At 41.4% G+C, this 24,969-nt stretch overlaps 1 protein-coding gene across 3 annotated transcripts in view; it reads right to left on the bottom strand.

The window, feature by feature from the left end:
- COL4A6 (collagen type IV alpha 6 chain) overlaps positions 1 to 24,969 on the bottom strand; it is a 294,729-nt gene that overhangs the window by 47,763 nt on the left and 221,997 nt on the right. For all 3 annotated transcript variants that reach the window (XM_032250869.1, XM_032250870.1, XM_032250871.1), the window contains exons 4-13: positions 19,376 to 19,510; positions 17,814 to 17,858; positions 12,386 to 12,502; positions 9,337 to 9,405; positions 7,630 to 7,665; positions 4,148 to 4,210; positions 3,287 to 3,322; positions 3,062 to 3,103; positions 1,949 to 2,041; positions 601 to 654 (exon numbers count right to left, since the gene is read on the bottom strand). In XM_032250869.1, the coding sequence (XP_032106760.1) occupies positions 601 to 654; positions 1,949 to 2,041; positions 3,062 to 3,103; positions 3,287 to 3,322; positions 4,148 to 4,210; positions 7,630 to 7,665; positions 9,337 to 9,405; positions 12,386 to 12,502; positions 17,814 to 17,858; positions 19,376 to 19,510 (690 nt within the window). The remainder of the gene's footprint in view (positions 1 to 600; positions 655 to 1,948; positions 2,042 to 3,061; positions 3,104 to 3,286; positions 3,323 to 4,147; positions 4,211 to 7,629; positions 7,666 to 9,336; positions 9,406 to 12,385; positions 12,503 to 17,813; positions 17,859 to 19,375; positions 19,511 to 24,969) is intronic.

The following is a 24,969-nucleotide window of genomic DNA, read 5'->3' as shown; positions in this document are numbered from 1 at the left end:
GCATTAAAATGTAATCTCAGGGACAGGGACTTTTACTTAGTTACTGTTGTAACCTCCAAGTCCAGGAAAATGCCTGGCACACAGGGACCCTCAAAAGGTAATTGATGAATGTAACAATCTAAGCTAGAAAGGCAGATATGAAAGTGGATGTAGGATTACTACGATTAGCTACCATTTACTGAATAATAAGTGCTACACATGTAGTAAGCCCTTTTCATGCATATTATCTCATTTAATCCTCAGAGCTACCCCATCATTCTCCCCTTTTTTGTAGGTTAGGAAACTGAGGCTCAGAAAAGTTAAGAAATTTTTCCAGGATCACATAGTTAGAAACTTGCAAAATCAGAAGTCAAGCCTAGGTTTGTTTTAACTCTAGAGCTTGAGCTAATAAACTCTAAGATATACAGCCTCATGAGGAACCATGCTTATGTCTCCATGTGTTTGAGAAACAAGAACGTCTCCTTAAATGCCTTCTAATAATGAAGATGGTGGCATTCTCTACAATATCCATGGGAAGAGGTCTTTCTGTTAGCCTTCTATTGGTACAGCTTTTGTCTAATCAGACCCTTGAACACAGGTTGATCAAATAGAGAGACTTACCGGAAAGCCCGGAGGGCCACTTATGCCTGGAAAACCCTTAGGCCCTGGTTCACCCTGGAAAATCAGCTAAAGGTTAGTGAGTGGCATCAGGAAGCAGTGAACACACAGGAGGATGGCTCTCTGAAAATACTTGGACTGAGGAGTGGGGGACCAATGAGTTACCAAGATTAGGGCAGCAGAGAGTGGTGCAGATTCCTCAGGCTCCCTAACTAGAAGCTGTACCAGGACGTCTTAGTTCATGGAGCTCTTTGCTGTGGGAGGAGGATTACGAACCATAACTGTCTAAAACAGAATGTCAAACACTGAGGCTAATTGGGAGACAGAAAAGATGATTGTCTGTTTTCTTTCTGGTGGAAGAAGCTGTTCAGTACAATTTCCTATAGCAAATTACAGGCAGCAAAGAAATCCATAGTTTTGGGAAAAGGGTAGCAATTACAATTTGGATAGGGACACATAACCATCTGAAAACCATAGAAAAGCTCCCTAAGTTTTGGGAATGATCAAGGAAGCAGACAATCTCTTTTGTGTTCCCAGATCATTCCCAAATCAATGACAACTTTCTGTCAACCTGGAGGGGACTGGGGCTGTTGCTTCCACAAAGACAAATTTAAAGAAATGAGACTAAACACATTCCCCTGCCTAGGCCCCTTGGCAATGGGAAGAGAATCACAAAGTTTAAAGGTACCCTGGAAGGAAATGCAAGTTACCGAAAGATATCTGCACATCTTAACAGTATACAGGCATTCAAATACAACCATGTAGGTAGTATATACTCACTCACAAAAAATATAGATCATAAAATATTTCAGTTAAACAGGTCAATAGTGTAAGCTTTGGTAGTTCAGATCAGGTGAATTAGGGCATCTCTTGCCACTTGTTGACAGTATATCCTATTTTCAGGGTCATGTTTTAAGGGCAAATAACTTCTTTAAAAAGATAATTCAAGAGCAGCTATTCATACCCTATGTGTTCTGTCATAGTACTTTGGAGACACCATAAGCATTGAGAAGGTTGAGAGTTAGGAGGAAAAGACAACTATTTAATGTTTGTTTTAGTATATTCAGCATATCAAAAATTAAATATGAAACACTGAAACAGGGAAAATAGCACTTAAATGAATACTCAGATGCCCAGGCACACTTATACCTACACACCAAGAAACAAACTCTGTCTTTTAAGAAAGTTTTTCTTAAGGGACAAAATAAAGAAGACTTTTGCTCTCACTCCTAAACAAAAATCCATTACTTAGAACCCTCGATACTTTCAGTATTGTCTGGTTATTAAAGTTCTGGTATTATAATCATAGGAAAAGGTTTATTAATTTTTCCTGTTCTTAAATGTTCACTACCTTGGATCCTTTCTTCCCTTTGGGGAATCCCATGAATTCCAGCTCTCCAGTAGATGGTGGAGGTCCTGCTGGGCCAGGGAGGCCTACATCCCCCTGTAAGATCAAACGGGAAATTAAGCAAAGTGTAAACCACACCATCCATTCTTCAGAGGGAGGGTTTGTCCTCTGGATGTAAATCACAAATAATCTGTCTCTTACTTTGGCCTCTTCACCCTGTGGCAATGAGGAAACAAAACTCTCATTGCCAAAGGGAGAGAGGAATTGTAAGCCCAACCAATGCATTTCGTACCAGTACTGCAGAGGTAGAATAGCAAGATGGATAAAAGGAAACTTTAAGTTCATGGTTACTATGAAAGGATGTTTAGAAGAAAGTAAAAAAGGAATCAGAACAAGGTGAATGGCTACCTCTTGGCAACAATGATCTGACTCTGAGTGGTCTAATCCTTGCTAAGAGCACAAGCAGAGGCAATGATTTCCATGTTAGAACGTTGGAGGCAAGAGTTGCTCCTTCAGAAGGCAGTGCAATTGTAAGAGAAGGGTTGGAATGGCAAGCTGTCAGCCTCGCTTGAAGCTCTGAAATCACCATGCCATTTGTAAAGACAGAAATGAGGGAAAGGGGAAAATAAAAGGGAATCGTGAAAGAGAGGTTAAAGAAGAGAGATAGGAGAGAGAGAGATACAGAGAGAGAGTAGGACAAAAAGGAAGAGGAGGAGGAAGCAGACGAGGGGGAGGAGAAGAAAGGGTGGATAGAAAAGGGGAAGCAGAGACAAGGAAAGAGAAGGGAACAGAGTTCACAAAACACCAAGGAAAGACTTAGGTGGAAGGAAGAGAAAGAATCTATTTCAAGGGAATATATTTGTAAGACATACACCTTCCACAGGTAGGAAGCAAGGAGATGACAATATTTTGAGGGGAAAAGAATCACAATAGCTCATGTGTGGCATGTGCACATGAGCCCTCAGGAGATCCCATCAGAGAATCTACGTGGGTTGGGAAATGCTAATTTCTCAAGGTGAAAAACAAATTCTCTTACACAAGTCGGCACATGTGTGTAATCAGACACATTTCTTGCAGCAAACAGAATGCAGATTGTATTTTCTGAAAGCTATTTACCTTGACTCCTTTTTCTCCTTGAAAACCTAGCCCCATATTCCCCTAGGGAACAGGGATACAGGGAGGAAAAACAAAATCAATTACTAAATAAGCTCTGGGAACTTAAATTAAAATGCAATCTTTCTACCAGAAAGTAGGGTTAACCAAACCAATACTGTATCCCTCTGGGAAATCCAGAGTACTTAGGGGTATGAAGCAAAATGCCCCAAGGCAGAGTATACTTACATCAGGACCAGGAGGACCAGGAGGCCCTGGAAGACCCTAGATTAAAAAAAAATAAGAAAGAAAAGAGTTAGTACTTGTTAGTTTCAGTCAAAAAGAACGCAGCATGTTGAGAGTCACTCTCCAGTGACTCAGCCCTCCTCCCTGCTTTGGCATAGTAGATTGTAGCTGCCTCTCCTATGGTTCCCTTTTATCTCCTTTGAAATCTCCCAAATTGACCTGGTAATCACATTAATGCTAAGATAGTGAAGACGTCATGTGTCATCCCTCCCAATACACCAGAAATTTTTCAATGATGACATTTGGTGAAGCTAAGCCTAAGTACTGAGTAGTGGGATTTCTTGCACTGGAAAGAACAATGTGGGGACACAACTTGCCCAGAACCACATAGATGACTGGCTATGCTCTTCTTCTACCAGTGATGATAAACAGGTTTTGTGTCAGAAAAATGAGTAGGTAGGTAGAGCTGCCCAAGATGCAGTGTTAAGAAGGAATTTTAAGCTTTTTCAGTGTTCAGGGTGGGTGATGGTGGTGGTGGTATGATTAATTAGCAATACCTGTCATAGGTGAGGAAGTGGAAGGTGGCAATAGATGTGTCAGGGACCTGCCATCCCTGGGCTCTACATTAGGTTGAGCTAGGCTAGGAGGCTTTGGAGGCACAGATTGGGTGGTCAAAGAGACTTTGATAAATAACTCCAGTAGCTCCTGGCAAGAGCATGCTTTACTTTAACCCTCTAAGAATGGAGGTTGCCCTTGTTCACCAGAAGGACCTAAATTACAGAGGCTTACACTGAATCCATAGCATGGCAGGGAACACAGTGATGTGAATACTGTGATCACATACTAGGCTTAAATTGATCTTACTTGTAATCCTGGTGGTCCTGTAGGTCCTACAGCTCCAGGAGATCCGGGTGCTCCTTGTGGGCCCTAGAGAGGCGAGTTTTTACCAAGTTCAAAAAGCAAGGCAGTTTTCCAAGAAAAAAAAATATATATCCACAAGAACTGTACAAGAATGCTCATAGTAACTTTATTCATAATAGTAGAAAGTTGGAAATGTTCCAGTTGCCCAATGATACAAGGATTGATAAACTCTGATACATTCACACAGTGGAATAAACGCCTATAATAAAAGGTAGCAAACCACTGATATATGAAACAAAGTGGATGAATCTCAAAATCACTGTGTTAAGTGAAAGAAGCCAGACCCAAAAGGCTACATGTTATATTATTCCCTTTACATGAAGTTCTAGGACTGGCATAACAGAGAAAAATTAGGATCGTGGTTGCTTTTGGGGTGAATTGGGGTGGAGATTGACAGGGAAGGAGCGGGAGAAAACTTTCTGAGCTGACAGTAATTTTTTATATCTGAATAGAGGCTTAGATTACATACAAGTATGCATTTGTCAAAACTCATCAAACATATACTTAAGATTTGTGTGTTTCATTGTATGTGAATTTTATATAAAAAGAAAAACCTACAAAGAAATACTGAAGTCTAATTAAAGGTAGGCATGCTATACGATTTAGAAGTAAGTGAACTCTTGTCTACTAGTTACTTTGAAATTCATAAAAAATAGGATGGATTAAACACCACATGTTCTCACTTATAAATGGGAACTGAACAATGAGAATGCATGGACACAGGGAGGGGAACAACATGCACTGTGGCCTGTCAGTGGGTAGGGTGGGGGGGGACAGAGAGCATTAGGAAAATAGCCAATGCATGCTGGGCTTAAAACCTAGGTGACAGGTTGATAGGTGCAGCAAACCACCATGGCACACGTTTACCTATGTAACAAATCTGCATGTCCTGCGCATGTACCCCAGAACTTAAAAATAAAAAAATAAGATGGATTGATGGACAGATAGAGGGACAGATAGATGGATAGAAGAAGGATAAAACAAGGACAGTTGGCCCTCTGTATCTGTGGGTTCCACATCTGTGGATTCAAGCAACTGTTGATTGAAAATATTTGAAACAATGGATGGTTGCATTTGTATGGACTATATGCAAACTCTTTTGTCACTATTCCCTAAACAATACAGTATAAAAACTTTTTACATAGAATTCACATTTTATTAGGTATTCTAAGTGACTTAGAGATGATTAAAAGTATAGGGGAGGATGTGTATAGGTTATAGGCAAATACGACACCATTTTTTTTATAAGAGATTTGTGCATTCATGGATTTGGGTACCCATGAGAGGTCCTGAATTCAATCTCCCATGGATACCAAGGGATGACTGTATAGTAAAATATTAATGGTATGTGTGTTTATTGCCAAATTCACTCGGCCTTGCTCTATATTTGAGATTTTTCCTATTAGAATGTTATTTAAAAAACAAAAACTTAAAAAAAAAAGCAAAAGAGTTATATTGATATCAGATACAGTACACTTCAAGACAAATAATGTTACCAGAGATAAAGAAGGACATTTCAAAATGATAAAATAGGTCAATTTATCAAGAAGACATAACAATCTTAGATGCCTATGCATATAGTAGCAGAGCTTCAGAATACATGAAGCAAAAACTAACAAAACTTCAAGTAGAAACAGTCAAACCTGCAATTACATTTGGATATCTTAACATTCTCCCTTCTCCAATGAACAGAAACACTAAACAAAAATATCAATCAGGACATAGAAGATCCAAACAATATTATCCATCGCCTTAGCCTAATGGATATTTTTAAGGTCATTATACCCAGCAACAGTTGAATACATACTCTCTTCAGGTGCATATGAACATTCACCGAGACAGACCATATGCTGGGCCATAGAACAAACCTTAACAAATTTAAAAGAACTGAAATCACACAAAGTGTTCACTCTAATTGCAATAAAATCAAACTAGAAATCAATAATAGAAAGATAGCTGGAAAGTTACCAAATATTTGGACATGAAGCAACACACTTCTAATATTCCATGGGTCAAAGAAAAAATCATAAGGGAACTTAGAAAATGTTTGAACCAAACAACAAGAATGTTAAACATAAGACAGTGAAATTGCTAGAGAAAAATGGTCTGGAGAAATGTAAGAGTCAATTTCCAATGGGGGAGCAGGAATAACGTGACATGGGCCTGGGTAAGGGGTGGAGAGGGTAAGAGAGGTTAGAACTCAGACAGGGGGAAAAGAAAGGAGGGGTTCAAAGGGTGTCCAGAAATAAATGATAGTATGAACATTGTTTTGAAAATAACTAGCCATCTGTGATCACTTTGCTGATCACAAATACCTTATTCAGCCACCAAATATCGTCTCCCCAAATTGAAGCAGTTTGTATATCATGCCTGCGTATGTGGACCAACATTGTGCCTTTGTGGGCAGAGAAATAAATACCTAAGAGAAGCTATGCAGCAAGTACAGTGGATGTTGTTCTGTAAATTGAATGAATATAATATCTAAGCCAATTGTTTTGCCTTAGGGAATATGTATAGCTTTGGTGCTTATTCAGCTCTGTTTCTGTGTGTGCTTGCACACATCCCATTTTGTGCCTACTTTTTCTCACGTAACTCCGTAACTCCCTATTTAGAAAGCATCCTCCCTCTGAACACCATTCACACTTCTCAGAAGCTACCTTCTGTATCTTACACATAAAGACTCCTATGACATATCCTTAAGTGAACGGCATCTCTTCTTAAGTTGCTGTGGAATTTTTATGCCACATTCCTATTAGTTTTTCCCACCCTTGGGGGCAGGGACTATGCCTACATTGTCACAGAGAGTAGTCGTAGCATTTTGCTATAGTAGGTGCTCAGTATCAGTTGAGGACTGAAAAAAGAAAGAGGGAAGAATGAAAGAGTGAATACAGGAAAGGGAAAGAAAGAAGAAGGAAAAAAGGGTTTTTTCTTAAGCTGCTTCAAGAAAACAGTGATGACAATGTGGAATCTCAATGAAAAATAATGCTCTTATTAACACAACTCACAGCCTTACATAGACTCAATAATTCAAGAGTCCCTAAAAGGAATTTCTGTGTGGAATACCTTTTAAAGCAGTGTGCTCTACTTTTGATTTACCCACAACACTCAACACACAGAAAACATTTAGTAAATGCTTGCTGAATGAAAGGCAAAATACTTTCCTAGGGGAAAGTACATCCCAGTGAATACATACGTCTCTGGCCTAAAATCTGAAAGCCTGCTTGTCATGCAACTTGAGGTGGACAGTTCATCCTCTCAGTGCTTTCTCATTTGGAAAATGTCAATACCGTGACTCATTCTACTTCAAATGTCTAGATTTTCCTTGAGGTCTACAAAGACCTTTAAGTATCATAGAGGAGAATGAAAATGCACCATTAGTGATTGTTAGTCAACACTGAGAGCTCAACACATAAATAACAACTTACAGTGATTCCATCCAGTCCAGGTAGCCCAGGATCCCCCTGAGAAACAGACAAAGGCAGGTCACTGAAGAGTTTAATAAATTAAGCATGCAATATTTCAGATAATTAACGTAACATTATCATAGGGACAAAAACACATCTCGGAATCTTGGGCCTCCTCTGCAAGGTCTTGTGTTTTAAATAATGCATGAATTGGACATATTTGACTGTGTAGACTGTTTACTTTTTTCCTTAAGAAAAATCTGGACTGTAGAAGACACATATTATAGCCTTGGCTGAACAGGATTTCACATTTTACTTGGATTAATTAATTTTCACCTTTGCTAGGAACTTATCAATTAGAAACTACTTCTGCGGGCTGGTGATTTTCCTACTCCTTTTGGAGGAAAGCAAAGCTACCTTCCCGTGTGCCTTCATCCCCAGAGATTCTGTGCCCATATGTATACAATGCAAATCAGACATTTCAAGGGAAAATCAACAGAGCATACAGTCTCTGATTACGTTTTAATTACTTTGCCGCATCTTTAGTTACTGCATGAATCAGTAATATAACCATCTTGTGAAAATTGCTGTGTTCCACTAGATCCAGAGTCTCTTGGATTTTTGGCGAGACCATTTAATCAATTTTTGCTAAGACAATGACCAAATTTTGATACCTGCTAGTCTTACTCCACTTGGCTTACAGTAAAAAATCAGCTCTCTGTAGCATGGAAAGAGCACTGCCTGAGTTTTAGCTCTTTGGTGAACTGGCTGTGTGGTTTTGAGCAAGTCAGTACACCTCAGTTTTTCTATCTGTAAAATGAGCAATATGAGTCTGACAATCACGCGGTCCTTTCCAACTCAAACACTATCTTCTACTATGGCTTCTATAGTTAGAAGCCCATACCCTAAATCTTGTCCAGTTCTCCAGCTACCCACCCCCATTACTGCCTTCCACAGTGATTTCCAATGCCTCGGGCTCTATGCACTGATGGAAGACAGAAAAGAGCCATCAATTAGCTCAGTGAGCTCAGTGCATCTTCTCTTCAGATGTTGGGCACATAGATTCTCATTTGCTACCAGGGCAATGGTGGACTCGTGTCCCGCTCTGCAAGGGAATAGGGCCAATTATTTGGAGCCAGGGTTTACTGAGGCCCCACAGGATACCAGGCAACACAGTCACAAGAACACAGAAGGTTCCTGTCAATTCTGGGAAGAGATGAAAGTTTCCAGCCAACTGCAGGGCTGGCTGATGGTCAAATTTTGCAGACATCCAGGGGCCCGGCTAGGGTGATGGGTTGGTGTGCAGGGACAGAGAAGGGCAGAACCAGGATCTTTGGCTAATGGCCATGTTGAGATGGGCAGACACATACATGGCTTCAAACCAAGGTATACAGACATCAAGGATTCTAGAGTAGACAAAAGGTATCTGCCTCCAGGAAATGTCTTGGTTTGTCAAAGAAAATGATACCCATGTGAACTGTTTGTTTGCTGATCTGTCTCCTATTTTTGGTATAGATCCTGCAGAGCAAATCTCTTTGACAGTATAGTTGCAAACATTTATGTTAATGTTTCCACCACAAAAAGCTCCAGATCTTTTAAATCCAGCTTGGGCTTGATTTAAATAGAGACACAGATGCTAGTTCTGGAAATGTTTTCATTGGAGGTGGGGCCCAATGCTGGGGAACCCAGCTTACAGCCTACTCAGCTATCTGCCTTACAGGCTCTTACCTTCATTCCTTTGAAACTACCTGGAGCAAGGACAGGGTCACCTTTTGATCCTTTCTGACCAGGAAGCCCCTGAGGAAAATGGTTTAAAAAAATTTTGAAGAAATACACACATGTAGAGTCTTTTTAATTGCATAATCTGATCAGATAGAGGATGGAACAGCAAAAGCCTGAAACCATGTGGCTTTTTAAATGGCAAAATTGGCTGTACTAAGGGGCAAAACACATTCCTTGACCAGGTGCTGTGATTCAGAGCTGTATGCCCTCTCAATCACCAAGCTAGAAGTCTGTAAAGGGATGGGGCTTGAATGGGTCTGAAATGTGTTAAAGTCGGAGACTTTATATCTATTTAGAGTACTGGTCTGAACAGCCACATATAACTCATGTAATGGAGAGTTCACTGCTTCACCCCTCACAGGTATAGGCCACTGACAGAACCTTTGTCTAGGACAGAGGTTAGTAAAATTTTATCAAAAGAACCGGATAGTAAATAATTTAGGCTTTGTGGGTCACATCTAGACTCTGTTTTATACTCTTCTTCTTCTTTTTTTTCTTTAAAAAAAAAAAAAAAAAAAAACAAAAACAGGCCACAAGCCAAAGGCCATGTGGGCCAGTTTGTAGACCCCTGGTGTAAAAGATGTCTACAAAACCACCTTCATCCTGTACTTCTACCACACAACTTCAGCTTCAAAGCCTAAGAGGCTGGTGTAGCTCATTCCTAACATGCAAAATAGTTCAAAGTACCCAACTCCAATCTTTCAACTAGATTTTTTGTTGTCTTAGTGGCAGATGCTGGCTAATATCTGCTAGAGTTTGTACTCCTGGGGATAAGCAATGTCCCTACACCTAAGGGGAAGTCAGGATTAGTGTTTGGAGTAGGGTTAAGCTTTGTGGACTGAAGCATTTATTTAATGATTTATTCCTTCAGCACAGGAATTATTGGTATCATAAAACAACAATGTGGTCCCAGAAGCAGAAACCAGTTTTTTTCCTAATACTGCCTGTTTCACCTTATTCTTGTGGCCACCACTCTCTTCAAAAAAGCTTCAAAGAAGCCAACTGAATGATATGTTTGGTATTCAACAACGGGTCCGCCTCAGCTTAGTAAAATATACGCCCAAGTTTTTATTTAGGCTTCAGGTTAAGTTTAGAGACAGGACTAGGTTTTTTCCTTTGTCCTTTGTCAGAGGATATTTATTACCTGAAAATTTATTTTCTCCCACTAGGGGGCAGCATGTCTTTGCTTTGCTGGATTTCCATGGAAATGTTTTGTTCTGTCCCTGGTTGCCATGGCAATCTTTAGAGAACTTTGCAACTCAGTTCATCCTATGTCAGCAATGCATCTTTCCTTACCTCCTCCCATCCCCCGGCATATTGGTTTGGTCCTTATATGCCAATCTGAGGCATGTGCTTTGTCCATCTATCTCATTTTCTCACATGGTCACTGAAAATGACCATGTGAGAAAATGAGATAGATATACTCACACCCCAACCTGGTCACTGAAGGTGGTGGTGCTGCTCTTCCGAAGAAGTGTCAACTAATTCATGTAGCTATGAAATATGTCTAATGAAATAACTAGATGACCCTAAATTGTTATTTTTTTATGTGGTTAATGACGTGGTTACAATTTTCAGACAAATAAAATTGGCTTGATAACTGATGGAATATAGTAGATAACGGATAGTTTGAGTGTTTAAGGGCTTCCAAACAAATATATTCTCAATTCTGAATTACTTCATAGTCACTACTTAAATAATAGTAAGCCAATTTTCCTTTTTGAGATATCTAACAAAATTTGCCTCTTCTAATCCCATTCCCTTCTTCTCTAAAAACCATGCTAGAATTTAAAATTGGAAGAGTTTAATTTGTCATCTACATTTTAGTTTTTTTATTCTATAGATAATAAGACAAGCAGACGTTCTGCTGTCAAGACAGTCCATGTTATTTTTGGCCATTCTTTTCAGGGATAATGCTTAATGTCATTTGTGCATTGTATAAGGAATGTTGTTTATCAGTATATAGACCTACTGTTAGTAGAAATGATGTATGGCAGCCTTTCTAGAATAATATGTATTGTAAGTTTATTTCCTATAGTGTTATTATGCTTCCGATTCTTTTAAATAAAGCTAGTTTTTAAGGAGGAAAAAAAAGAAATATGTCTAACGGATCGTGTGGTTTCTAGTTAAATATCTCAGATTGGTACCCTCATTAGTTTAGGTTATTTCAAGGGAGGTCAAGAATGGGTCTGAAATGTGTTATTTTTCTCTTTCTAGCCACTTGTAAAATCAGCCTGGAAGGGCATTCATTGTATTTACTAAAGATCCCTTAGATCAAAATATCTGAGCCCTATCTGGATGAATGAAATTAAATAAAAGTGGTAACACTGGGATCCAATAAATACCTTATCAATACCATAACCAAGGGTTATAATGTGGGAGTGTAGCCACAAACTCTGTCACTATAGAGTAGGGTTTCTCAACCTCAGCATTATTGACACTTTGAGCCTAATGATTCCTTGATGTTGGGGAGGGGAGCTGTCTTGTGCCAGTAGCACACCACCAGTTGTGACACTTCAAAATATTAATAGTAATTGCCAAATGTTCCCTGAGGAGCAAAAATCACCCCTGGTTAAAAACCACTGGTATAGACAAAGCTCGTAAGCTCTTTAGGTTTTAGTTAGTGGCTCCATGATCCCATATATGTCTTCCAAAAATTCCTCAATATCATCTGATAAGGGGCCATGTCAAATAGCCCAAGTGTGTATTTCGCCATGAAATTTACTACAGCCTTTTAACAATCTTGCCAACTTCACAAGCAGCATTAAAAAAAGGCAACCCTAAGCAGTGTAGCATGTGCATACCCCACTGCAACTGGTATTCTTCTTTAGACTTTTACTGTTGTGGTGCTGCCAGTATTGACTCCTACATTGGACAAGGGTCTGTAGTGGCTGCCCCACAAAATCTTAATGAGGTTTCCAGGGAGACAGAAAAAGGGCATATCTGGAGACAAGTAAAGCCATCTGAAATAAAATGCAAATATCTGGCAGCATACAGGTGGTCCGAGAAGCCCAGGATAGCCATCAGGGCCTGGAAATCCAACAGCTCCTTGAGTTCCATTACAGCCGTCCAGACCAGGTGGGCCTCTGGGGCCTGGCTGTCCAGGGTGGCCCTGTTCAAAGAGAAAAGAAGGGATCAAGTTAGCCACAGGACTGTCAGCTACTCTAAATGGCTCCACAGTGAGAAAAGCCAAGCATGCTATTCAACTCTGGCTCCTTGTTCACTCCCTTAGCCCATCACGTATGTTTGCATATCTTTCCTTTATACTCAAGCATATGAGTCTAATCGCAGTTCAGTGTTGCCCCTCACAAAAAGATCAATGCTTTAACAGGGACCAAACTGAAACCAAAGGGATCAAGTATGAACAGATGGGATACACAAGGTGTTACAACTTTACCTTCCTTGTATACAAAGATGTACTAAAATTGGGCTTAGCTGTCTGGCAGCTGAACTGATACCAACAGGGAATCATGCCAGACCTTGGGATTCCTCAGGCCAGACAGAACCTGAGCAGGCTGGCATGGCTTTCAGTATTGGAAGCTCTTCATGGGAAATGATGCTGGATTTTGGTTAACAGAGCAGAAACAGTTCCCACAGTACCTCCTCTCCTGAAGGTTGCTTGGTCCAAAATAAGCAAGTTCTGCAAGAATCACATTTTCAATATCATTTTATCATGCTCACACATCAGGCTATTGCTTCAGTTAGAAAACTATATGTTTTCCTCTTCTCCATACTAACTACTGAGGCAGTTGTTTTGCTGGGGAATTAGTAATCATTCTCATACAATTCATCTGAATTCAATAATTTACCAGGGTGGGCCTTCCTTGGTACATAGAGTCTACCATTTTGTAGAGAAAATATCTTTTTTAATCCATCAAAAGTCAATTGTGTGATGGGCATGCAGCAAAGAGGTGACCAGAAGGACCAGACATATAGACAGGTCAATACAAGGTAGATTTCCCCCTTGCTGACCCAAACCACTTTAAAAGCCATATATATATATATATATCATTTGAGGGAAATATGTCATATGTTCAAAAATGAACATTTCAATTTATTAAAGGAAACAACCTTTATCCAATTTTTATAGAGAAAATACTCTATAGACTTCTATTTTATTTTCATTGTTATTATAGTCATAAGGGCTAGACAGACCGTTAATACAAAAGTGTGAGTCTAGACCACCGGACTCATAGAATTCTTAGTCCAGAGGAATAGTCAATAAACTTGTCTTTACAATAAAGTTGTAGCAATCTGTGCCTCTGCAGACTCAGGTGATGATTTTTTAATTGCACTGGGGAAGCTGATTTACTCTTGTTTGCCCTTAAGATCCACACTTTATCTCCCCCAGATCTGTGTCCCGGGAGCTTGGCATCTGTAACTGTACCACCTAGGCTCCCTTTCCCTCTGTCTTCCAGTTGTATTTGGCCACTGGGAGACATAGACTGGAGAGATCAAAACAGGAAGAGAAAGACACAGGTTATTTATTTCCCCCATCGTCTCCCTCCTTGGCTATATTCCAGGGAAATGGACAAATTACTCCATAGTCTCAGCTTCTTTTCAGCAACAGCTATTTCATGGTTCCAGATCTCACTGGATTCCAGTATTACCATTCCATTTTTTTCCCTTTCAGTTCTAAGGGTAGCTTTGAGTTAATCATTCCACCATCCATTGTTGTTTCCCTTAATCTTTCCCACTTCCATTAAATACACCCTTCATTCAATTCTACTCAGCTAAACCCTTCAGGTGAAGTGTCTGTTTCCCGCTGGGATCCATATCATCCCTATTATAAAATGTCCCAGCCAAACTTGCTAGGGGTTATCTCTCAGCTAGGTTACAGGAATAAACTGAGGCAAAACAGCAGGCTGACTCAGTACCAGGAGTCTTCCTTACTCCTGAGCCCTTGGTTCTGTTTGACATAAAAACTTTTGTCTGGATTCTTAACCTTTGGAATCCACATCTTTTACTGAGGTCTGAACCTTTTCTAGTTTTATTGCATGAACTCCTGATATTTCCTACTTGTAGGATTTCAGGGATACATGTTTATACTTTCCTACCTTAGCTGAATTCTCTGGAAATTAATCTCTGACCTCTGACTCAGATCAATCGGCCCCTTTTCATCCAGCTGATACCAAGGAATGGGTAGACAAGGCCTATTTTAAGCCAGTTAGACTTGTGCTCCAATCTGTTTGAGCCTCAGTTCTCTCATGCGTCAAATGCTGATGAATAATACCTACCTTAGAGAGTGATTTTTAGCATTAAAAGTGAATAATGCCACCCCATTGGGTTATGGTTAAAATAAGTGTGTCTAGGTTTACTAAGTAGGAGCTTAACAGTCTTCTCTCAGTCAAGTCAGCAAGGATAAACCTCAGGGCTGAGCTCTGCTTCCCCTCAGTTCTCAGAACCACAGAATTTCTGGCACATTGCCCTTTCTTCTTATAGCTAATGATTTTACATATGTGTGTGCCAAACTTCCAAGAGCATATACCTCTTTGAGGGAAGAAACCATAGTTCTATATTGCCTCAAGGGATTGAGCACATGGAATAGGAGGATCTGTTGTATTCCAGAAAAACCAAAGCAATGTTCCTCAGAACCCAGTTTAAAAGGAAAAGTTGCCATTTGGTGAGTGGTATGTGTTCACTTTGAGGATATAAATCTCATGTGCTCATTTACAAGTCTCCAGGCAAGGAACTAAAGATTTGGGATTGACTCCATGAAGAAAGCTAAACATAAATTGCCAAGTGAAAACCTCTGCTCCCAACTTCTTTGAACTGAAAACATTTGATAAACACACATTTTCTGTGGATGCCAACAGCTGGGATATCATTAAAAGCCACAGCCCTACTGTCCCTAGTCTATGTTGTTCTAATGTTGACTATCCTAGGAATGCTCACTCTCTTGATTAGGCGCTGTACCCCTCAGTGCAAAGACTTAGGTTATCATGAAGTGACGACTCATCCACTCATGTTGAAATTGTCTACATGACAGCAAAAATGGAGTTTTAAGACCAAAACTAGTGACACATGTGTTAACAATAGGCTAATATTAAGAGGGGAAGCAGATCTGTGCAGTGATCCAGTTTAGCAAGATGTGTTGGGAAAGTTGTTGGTTTCAGCCAAATTGCTTAATATGTGTTACTGAAAGTTGAACAAAATAATCAGTCTGACTGGGCCTATTGTGTCCATGTTTCTCTGTCTGAGGGAGTCCTGACAGTCTAAGAACTATTGCTAGGCACTAGAGGTGGAGTCAGCCTCCCCCCAATACCTTTACAGTGTTTATGCATAGTTTAGTCATGGGCCTCTGGGGCTTCTCAGAGGAACAGAAATTATAATTTGTGCTTTCAAGGAGCTGGATGAGACTACCACAAAAGACCATCTATCACTAAGTCCCATGGGGCTGTAGGCAGTGAGGAGCTAGAGTATTTGAGACAGTTACCAATCACTCCTGGGAGATTAGAGATGGAAGGAAGAGATAAGCACTGAACAGAAGATGTTCAATAAATACTTCTTGAGTGGCTGGAAGAGACAGAAACAACAAGAAAGAGGGATTTTATGGAATACTGAGGTTTGGAGCCTGCAACTAGGATAATCACAAGTCAAAAGAAAACACACACAACCTTTGGTCAAGGAAACGGCCAAGGGAGTGTGGACTTCTACTGGAAGCAGGAAACTCATTTAGAGGGTGGGAACAGCTGCAACTCATTCTGTCAAGCAATGAGGCCTCAAAGAGAAATGATCAATTCCTGCAAGCTCTAGGGCTCTCTTGTCCACAAGCTGCAGGCAAGAGTATTCAGCTGGACTCTGGGGTAGGTTCCAGCTCAGAACTGGAAACAGCCTCAGCCTCACAGGATTCACTTCCTTCCAGCTCCCATTAAAACGAGACTGAAGGAGGAAGGGCATACTAAGATGATAAGCTCCAAGTCCCCGACTCATCTATGGCAAAGCAAGGTCCACAGGATGAATGGAAAAGGCTACCTCCAATTTGCTAGTTTCCTTTACGCAGTGGCTCCCAGAAGATACATATTCTGAGTCGAGACTCTGGCTAAACGGGCCATAGGAACATGGCCATAAGAAAATGCCAGGAGACATCATAAAATGATGGCCAACCCCATCCGCTTATTTTCCCACTGGTCTATTTCTGGGCATTTTGCAGACTTTGCAGTTGAATAAAATGCCGAAGTCTGGTGACCGACTTGTTGATATATACAACAGATATGAGGTAAGTGAGCCTTCAATTCTTCAAATCCATAAATGTCTACTAGATCAGAGGAGATAATGAATCAAATAATATTATCTTTAGGGCAGAGCCACATGATTCCTCTATATCCCCATGGTTGAGTACTAACAGATAAGGGCACATTAAATGTCTATAGATTGGCAAAAAGAGATTTGAATCCCTTTTCCTGATACTAAATGATTATTGAGCATAACACAAAAGCTGTTAATTATAGGGCCCCCAAAAATTGTGCTTTGATAAGGTTCAGAACAACCTCTGAGTGGCTGTTGAAAGGATAAAAGCAGGCTCTAGAATCTCCCTCAAATGGAGGAGCTGCACTTTTTTTCCTGTTCTCTATGCTGAGATTCTCTTCTCTTAAACAATATTGAAAACCGCTACTGTAAACAAACATAGCCCAGGCTATGGCTTAAATATATAGTGAAGGGTCAAAGGGGAAAACTAAAAAATGATAGCCAGTAAGTTCCAAATATTCTGTTATAGGGAACATCACTGAATAAAGGCTGGTGCAATGCTACCATGGAATCGCCAGAGGTGGGATAGCTGCAGATACAAGATGAAAACAGAGAAACTAAGGGATTAGGCTGGATGGATGGAAAAAAGAAATGTCTGCAAGTTCCAAACCTTCCACTTATCTTGGGCAGAGCAGAGGCCCACAGGATAAATTTTGCAAAAGGCTGTCTCCAAGTGACCTTTGAAGTATCACTTTGTGAAAACGTTAAAGGAAAATTTACTCTGAAATGAGGTATGGCTGAAGAGAACAAATTATGAAATGAAATGTGTCAAGATATCATAAAGGATTTTACCCTCTAATTTCATGTACCATCTTAATTTCCCTATGAGGATATACAAGTTCCAATGTGGCTCTGTCTCTACACCTTAGAACCAGTTCTTCATCTCCAATCAAAGCTCTCTCAACCCACAAGACCTAACTCGTGCTGGCTAAGATATTGATGGTTATGGGCTACACAAGTCCCTCCACTCTCCAATCACTCGACATAGCGCTGCTTGTGCCTGAATCCAAGGACAATTGTGTGTGACCACTGCCCTTTAAACCTCACCACACATATCTTAACACTTGTTCCTGAGCATGCTTGCATAAGACAGGATGTTGCTAAGGCCAAAATGTCTGAAACACGATGTAGAACCTAAAGAAGGATATGAAAAGTGCATCTGTAGATACACTCACCGGAACCCCATTGATGCCAAGAAAGCCAGGAACTCCCATAGGACCCTAAAAAAAGGAGCAGGGAGAGGAATGTAAGACAATCAAATTGATGTTCATTAGACTCACTAGGTTTGTTTATGAGAGTCAGTGGCCTACATTTTTAAGAAGTGTTTTGTATCCCCCCTCCCCCATATTGTATCGCCTTGATTCCTACTGCAGTTCCAAGTGACCATTTACCTCTACCTAAGTCTTTAGACAGGTCTGTGTTCTGAAACCAGTTCTTGTTTTAGGGAGTAGAGTCTAGGTTTTAAAATTAAGGTTCACTGTTACCTGCTGCCATCTGGGGAAAACTGGAGGACCTTGAATGACCTAATCACAAGTTTCTCTCTCCATTATGCTTCTATAGATAAGATCCCCTAGCCAAGCAACTCTCCTTATCAAATGGACCAGGTGCAATTCCTGCTCATCCCCTGGAATAGCAGTTTCAATTTCTTGCTGGCCTACTGGATTATTCAAACAAGCCAATTGTATCCACCTTCAGGAACCAGGGTCACTCTGCCCTACTGACACTACAAAGTCTGCTTTTGCAGCCTCTTCTTGTTCCCAAGTGCTATTCCTATGTAGCCCTATGTGGCGTGTGGTATCCTCCTCCCCTGAGCTGTGAGTATATGTGATTAATAAATTGCTGTCAATTTCATCTGCCCAGTGTCAGGTGTCATGTCTTTGGTCATTCCCATGATCCTAGTGTGGGAATCCTTCCCTCACCAACAGGGTGAATAGAAGGTGATTAATGTAGGCAGGGAACATAAACTGAGCTGCTGAATAGTCAGCCTGCCACCGTGACATTATCATTCTTCTTTCTTGCAGCTCTTCCCCTGTATTTGTGACCTAGATTTCTTCTAAGCACTCTGACCTCTTTCTTCCCAGTAACCTTGCTTGGATTCCTGATCTCTGTTGCCCAGGTGATTCGACTTCTGATCCATGTACAGTTCAAACCCACTTGACTTCCTACCGCAGTGAACCCATTTGTCTAGCAAATAGCTAATATATTTACTTTATGGTGTGCTTGCTATGGGAGTCCTTCCAGAAGTGGGCTAATTAATCCATCAGCAGGCCATCACCCATCCCACCTCTTATTAAAATGTGCAGCCTGGGCTGGGCGTGGTGGCTCATGCTTGTAATCCTAGCACTTTGGGAGGCTGAGGCAGGCAGATCATGAGGTCAGGAGTTTGAGATCAGCATGGTCAACATGGTGAAACCCTGTCTCTTCTAAAAATGCAAAAATTAGCTGGGCATGGTGGCAGGCAGCTGTAATCCAGCTACTTGGAAGGCTGAGGCAGAAGAATCATTTGAACCCAGGAGGCAGAGGTTGCAGTGAGCTGAGATTGTGCCATTGCACTCCAGCCTGGGCGACAGGGTGAGACTCCGTCTCAAAAAAAAAAAAAAAAAAAAAATTCAGCCTTGCACCAAACTACTCAGGAATGGCATAATTTCCATAAATGAGCAGAACTGGGATGGAGAACTTCTTATCTTTACATTTGTGGCCCATGCATCAAAGGGAAATCAAGCTTTGGTGATCTTACCTTATCCCCTTTTGGTCCATAAGGTCCCAGAGGGCCTGGGGAACCCCTTTCTCCTTTCAATCCCAATAAACCAGTAGAGCCAGCGAATCCCTGAGGACCTGTTGGACCTTGAATTCCAATTGGTCCAGGTCGCCCCTAAGGTGGACAGAAGTGCAGTTAGTCAATAGAAAACTTAGCATTAATACTTCTGATTTTCCCATGCACAAAGAGCACTGTCATCACTTCACTGAATAATTTTGGCTAAGAGATCAGTGAGGCATGCCAAAGTTCCAGACGTGGATCAGAAAAGGCTATTTTAGGGGCTGCTAAGCTTATTTGGATAGAACACATTTTATAAGCACATTTAATAAGATTCATGTGCACCAGGATCCTTCAACTTTGTACTTCTTAGGAGATTAGTTATTCAGGCTGGATAATATTGTCCTCTTCCTAGTTAATGCCAGGCCATCCATCAGATTGTCAAAATAGTGAAAGAACAGAACACTGGAGAGCATCATGACATTTTATAACTCACATCCAAATGGCCAACCACATGCTTGCAGTGAAGTCCAGAAATGGCCGTGCCTAAAGAATATTGCCCCTGGGGGCCAGAGTGGGCCCAGGAACCTACAAGCTGACCAACATGCAAGAGCTCATCTTTGTTGGAAGATCTCAGGACTCCATCACTGCACCTGGTAGCAGACAGTCACAGGGAAAACACACAGACACACGCACATATACACACATGAATTATTTATTTGTTCTTTCTTCCTATCCCTCTCTCCTCTCCTCTCCAATTTGTAAAGTGTTGAATGTGTAAAATACAAGGAGCCTGAGAATATCTATTAAGTATCAATTATGATAGCAAGATGGAGCAGGCTGAGGATTTTAAATGTCCTGCACATAAAATGTAACAATTAAGTCTGAGAGTTCACACTGACATTTTAAAGTGGACTGAGACTGAGCATTAACCCCAGTAGGTGCAACATAGGCAGGCTGGTTTATCATTTAGAACAAATCCAAGTAGGGACAAAATTTTCTTGGCAGAACAATGAGAACCATTAGTAATATGCATTATCTCTCAGAGAACAGAACACATATGAAGTAGAAAGTCCATTTTCATAAATGCTTCTCATCTCCACCTCTTGGCCCCTTTACTGACTGTCCACAATTTCTTACAAATTGGTGAAAAACTTTGAAAAGAAGCCCATTAAGCATGCCTTTTAGTATTCACCTTCAAGGTTTACTTTTTAAAAGGTCGAAAATGGGATAGATGCCTTATGCTGTGGCTACAGTTATATACTGGAGATGCAAGTGGGTCACCAGCTGTGATGATCCTTTAGAGTATAATTTCAAGTGTCAGTCAGGCCCATGAAGACCTAGGACTCTTTCAAGAAAGTAAAAGATGCTCTGTCCAAGGAAATGCAATTCTCTCAGGCACCACCTACCACTTAGCCTTTCTCAATACCCAACATGTAGCTTACAGAAAATGATAGGCTGCAAACTGTTTAACAGGCTTCATTCTGGGAATAATGGGGATGGAGTAAGTTTTCACTTTTTAGGCTCCTACCTCCCATTGTTGGAGCTTTGTTTACAGTGGTTCTGTTATTATTATTGTGATTTTCACAAAATCAATAAATATGTATGTAAATATGTATATGTGTATATAATATATATTTATAATGTAAAAAGAAAAAGAGCAGTACTTAAAAAAATAGTGCTGTGGTGCTGTTGACAATGAGTGAAGAGGTCGAAAATGTGGTCCTACATCAATGATAGACTGGATAAAGAAAATGTGGCACATATACACCATGTAACTATGCAGCCATAAAAAAGAATGAGTTCATGTCCTTTGCAGGGACATGGATGAAGCTGGAAACCATCATTCTCAGCAAACTAACACAGGAACAGAACACCAAACACCACATGTTCTCACTCATGAGTGGAAATTGAACAATGAGAATATATGGGCATAGGGAGGGGAGCATCATATAACAGGGCTTGGCAGGGTGTGGCGGGCAAGGGGAGGGATAGCATTAGAATAAATACCTAATGTAGATGACGGGTTGATGGGTGCAGCAAACCACCATGGCACGTGTATACCTAAGCAACAAACCTGCACGTTCTACATACGTACCCCAGAACTTATACTATAATAAAAAAAAGTGGGCCTAGGTGAAATGTATACAAAACCACAGCAAATAGTACAAATTTGGAGTAGAGCCTAAGTTCTGCAGGAACACAAAAAAAGAGTTGGCCATGGAAGGTTTGTGGAATGCTCACATTTTGCCCAAGGCTGGGGAAAGTCATGGGTCACATTGGAAAGGTTGATCGCAAAGGTTCCAGCTGAAGTGGGCTTGGAAAGCATGTCAGGAAAGCTGCAGACTTGATGTGGCCGGACACAGGGAACCCTCAGAGGCTTGGGAACAGGGGAGAGTTGGGAGAAGAGCGGTCTTTCAGGGCTGAAAGTGATCAAGGAGCATTCAGGAGAACGTGTGTGTCAGCATGAGGCCAGGGCTGCCTGCCTGAGGCTGGGACAAGGGAGGCAGATAAGAACCAGCTGTTGAGAAGGAGGGAACTGCTTGATGGGAGAATGGAGGGAAGGATGGGCTTGCAGAGGTCATGTTATTATTAGCAGAGAGGATCCAGTCAGGGAACTGAATGCTTGACCCAAATCTGAGCCCTGCCAAAAGCTTTCCTGCATCAAGGCAGGGAAGGGGAAGAGCACAATAAATCATTGAACAGTTACTGAGAGAGCAGGTTGTGATGTGGCCCAGTCCCATCCTGCTCACACCATTAGAGAGAAGAGTCCCAGAAGCACCTGGCATGGGCACAGGGACTGGCACCCTCTACCTCTGGTGCTTTATCTTTGCAAGCACATGCTTATCAGGCAAGAGTTAGCAAGGAGACGTAGGAGGGAGGCAACTCGAGGGCTGGACCTAATAGGAACTCTGATTCCATGCAGAAAAGGCAGGGTCCCACAGCCCACTTCCTTTCTCTTGGCTTGGTGGGCCTGCAGTATTTCTTGACTCCTCTGATCCAGCCAGAAAGTTGAAAGGAACTCTCTCCTAAAGAACTCACAGATATTAAAAAAAAAATCTAATTGTTTTTCCAAATGGGTGTTTGAAAAGGCACCCCTCAGAGGAACGTGCACTTCTGGGCTGGCCCTGAGTCCTGGCTTGGGTTGATGGGCGTGCCAGCAGCCCAGCTTGAAACCTCTCACATTGAATCAGGGGCCAGAAGCAGGGCCTGTCGGAAGTCTCCAGGATTCTGCTTGTGCAGAACTGCTTCCTCAGCATGATGTGAGGTCCTTCTGGAGCCTGCTGTCATAGCATATAGACAAAAAGCCTTCCCATCTATGGAGGTGCTTTCATACAGTGGCACAGAACACCAGGAACAAATGAAGGTGACCAAGAAAATAAAAGGAGACCCATTTCTTCTGCGGTTGTTTTATCATCCAGATACACTTACTTTGTGCTTATAGCTGTATGATCTTTTTTCCTCATCTCTAATGCACAGGATTTCTGTCTCATTACCCATACAGCTAAAGCTTAATATTAACTAAATCAGTGGTGAATTCCCTTTCTTTCCCACCCATGACACTATCAGTGACACTTTTCACAATGACCAGCAGAGGTCAGTGTGAGAACATAGAGACTACACATAAGCAGGTGGGTGGGTGAGCCTCTCCCTCTTACAGAGGAAAAGAAATCAAACCAGTGTCAGAGAAGCCACAGAATGTTCGAGTAGGAAGGACCCTTATAAACCATTCAATCCAGGCTTTATTTTATACATGAAGGGAAAAGAGGCTGAGAGAATAGGAAGGACTTGTTTGGGTCACATAGCTAGTAGGAACGGGATGGAACTAAATAGACTGCCCGCTGCCAGTATGTGGCTGTTTCCCTGTTTGCCAGTGGCAGATGTCCTACGGGGTCCTTGAGGCTGCCCCTCCACTACCCTGGGCCCACCCCTGGGACTGTCCCCATCAGTAGGCTGCAGCAGCCAGATGCTCACACATTATTTCTTTCTTCCTAACCCTGATCATTTCACAGAACCAATTTGAAACACCATCACGGTTTGGACTGCTAGCAGAATTTCAATGGGCTTGGACCAATGCCCTGCCCTGATACATGTCATTTATTTTGGCAAATACACCCAGACAGGGCAGAAGGAACTCCTCCAAGTCTTTCCAATGAGCTCTCCTGCTTCCATCTGCTCAGGATTTTAAATAGGCACATCAGGGTCTAATTCTCAAGGGAATGAGTTGGGACTTGTGCTTTAGGCCAGGAACTGCAGGTCTGCAACCACAGCCCAGTCCGGCTGCCTCCTGCCAACCACAGTGAGTTGGGATCAGTGTGCAGTTTAAGGTGACCTCTATTCAGACCCAGATAACTAGGGTAACAGACCCAGAAATGGAGCTGCCTATAAAGTAGTAGATGCATGTAGAAATATCACCTAAGAATCTTAAAAGCATATGCCTCACACTAGACGCAACAGTAAAACTGGTGGAGGGAGCTTACTTTTCATAACTTAGTCCCTTTCTGCCTTTTTATCCCTCCCTTAAGGTTCCACTGTTCTTCTCCCATAAAATTAAAATTTGTTCCTGAGGAAGAATCTGAAACACATTCCCACTGAGGCATAAATGACTGACAACAACTTAGAGCTTTACTTTTCCCAGGGGGATTTGTAGAGCAAAGCATTAAGCTAGGGGATGCAAATGGTATTCATGAAGCAGGAAGGGAGAAGGGTGTGCAAAGGCCTTCCTAAGAATTCAGTTGTATCACAGAAGGTGGGGCAGTGCTGTTAGGTACACTTTGAGTGAAGTCTCCTTACTGCCAATTAATAGTTACATGACCTTGGGCAAGTGACAAAACCATTTTTAGTATCAAGGGCTGAAGTGTAATAATAGCTCTTATGTAGGATTATTGTGAGCATTTAAATGAGTTAATACATGTAAAACACCTGGCAGATAGAATGAGAGCATCAATTCTCTTTTTCCTTTAGGCATCATTTATGGCAAAATGGAGAGTTTAGGACTGGGCACTCAATGTTCCTTCTCTTAAGTTTCAGTTGGAGATGCACAGACATCATTGAGGAACCCTCTTTGGGGGCAGAGATGTGTGCTTGGGAACAGATGAGCCTGTATGCCAGCACCCCACATCTGTGAAAGCATTTCTCCTTTTACATAGCACTGGTGTCCTGGTTCTCCTGGGCACTTGGCTTCTCAGTGTTTGTTTGTCCTCCTCCAGGGCCTTCATCTACATACTAATGACTCCCAAATCGGAACCTCCAGCCCAGATTTCTCTTCTGAATGTGCCATATCCTTATAGTGAATGACTTACAAGAGATCTCTTGAACTAGATATTCCAACTCAAATTCAGCATGCCCCAAACTGAACCACATTGGCTTCTCCTCAACCCCATTCTCCAAACCAGCTCCCTTCTCCTGAGTTAATGGAGCTAACTCAGTAAATGGCACCATTCATAAAGATGATGGAGCCAGAAACTCAGGAGTCCTCCATGACCCTTCCATTCCCTCATCTCCCACATCTGATCCATTAGCAATGACCATGAATTCTACCTCCAAAATTTAACTCAAATCTGTTCGTTGATCTC

This window comes from Sapajus apella, unplaced genomic scaffold (assembly GCF_009761245.1).
Source record: "Sapajus apella isolate SASKATOON/1434 unplaced genomic scaffold, GSC_monkey_1.0 scaffold73, whole genome shotgun sequence".
Taxonomy (NCBI): domain Eukaryota; kingdom Metazoa; phylum Chordata; class Mammalia; order Primates; family Cebidae; genus Sapajus; species Sapajus apella.
Note: the sequence above shows the minus strand (reverse complement) of the source record. Positions and strands in the feature narration are given on the sequence as shown.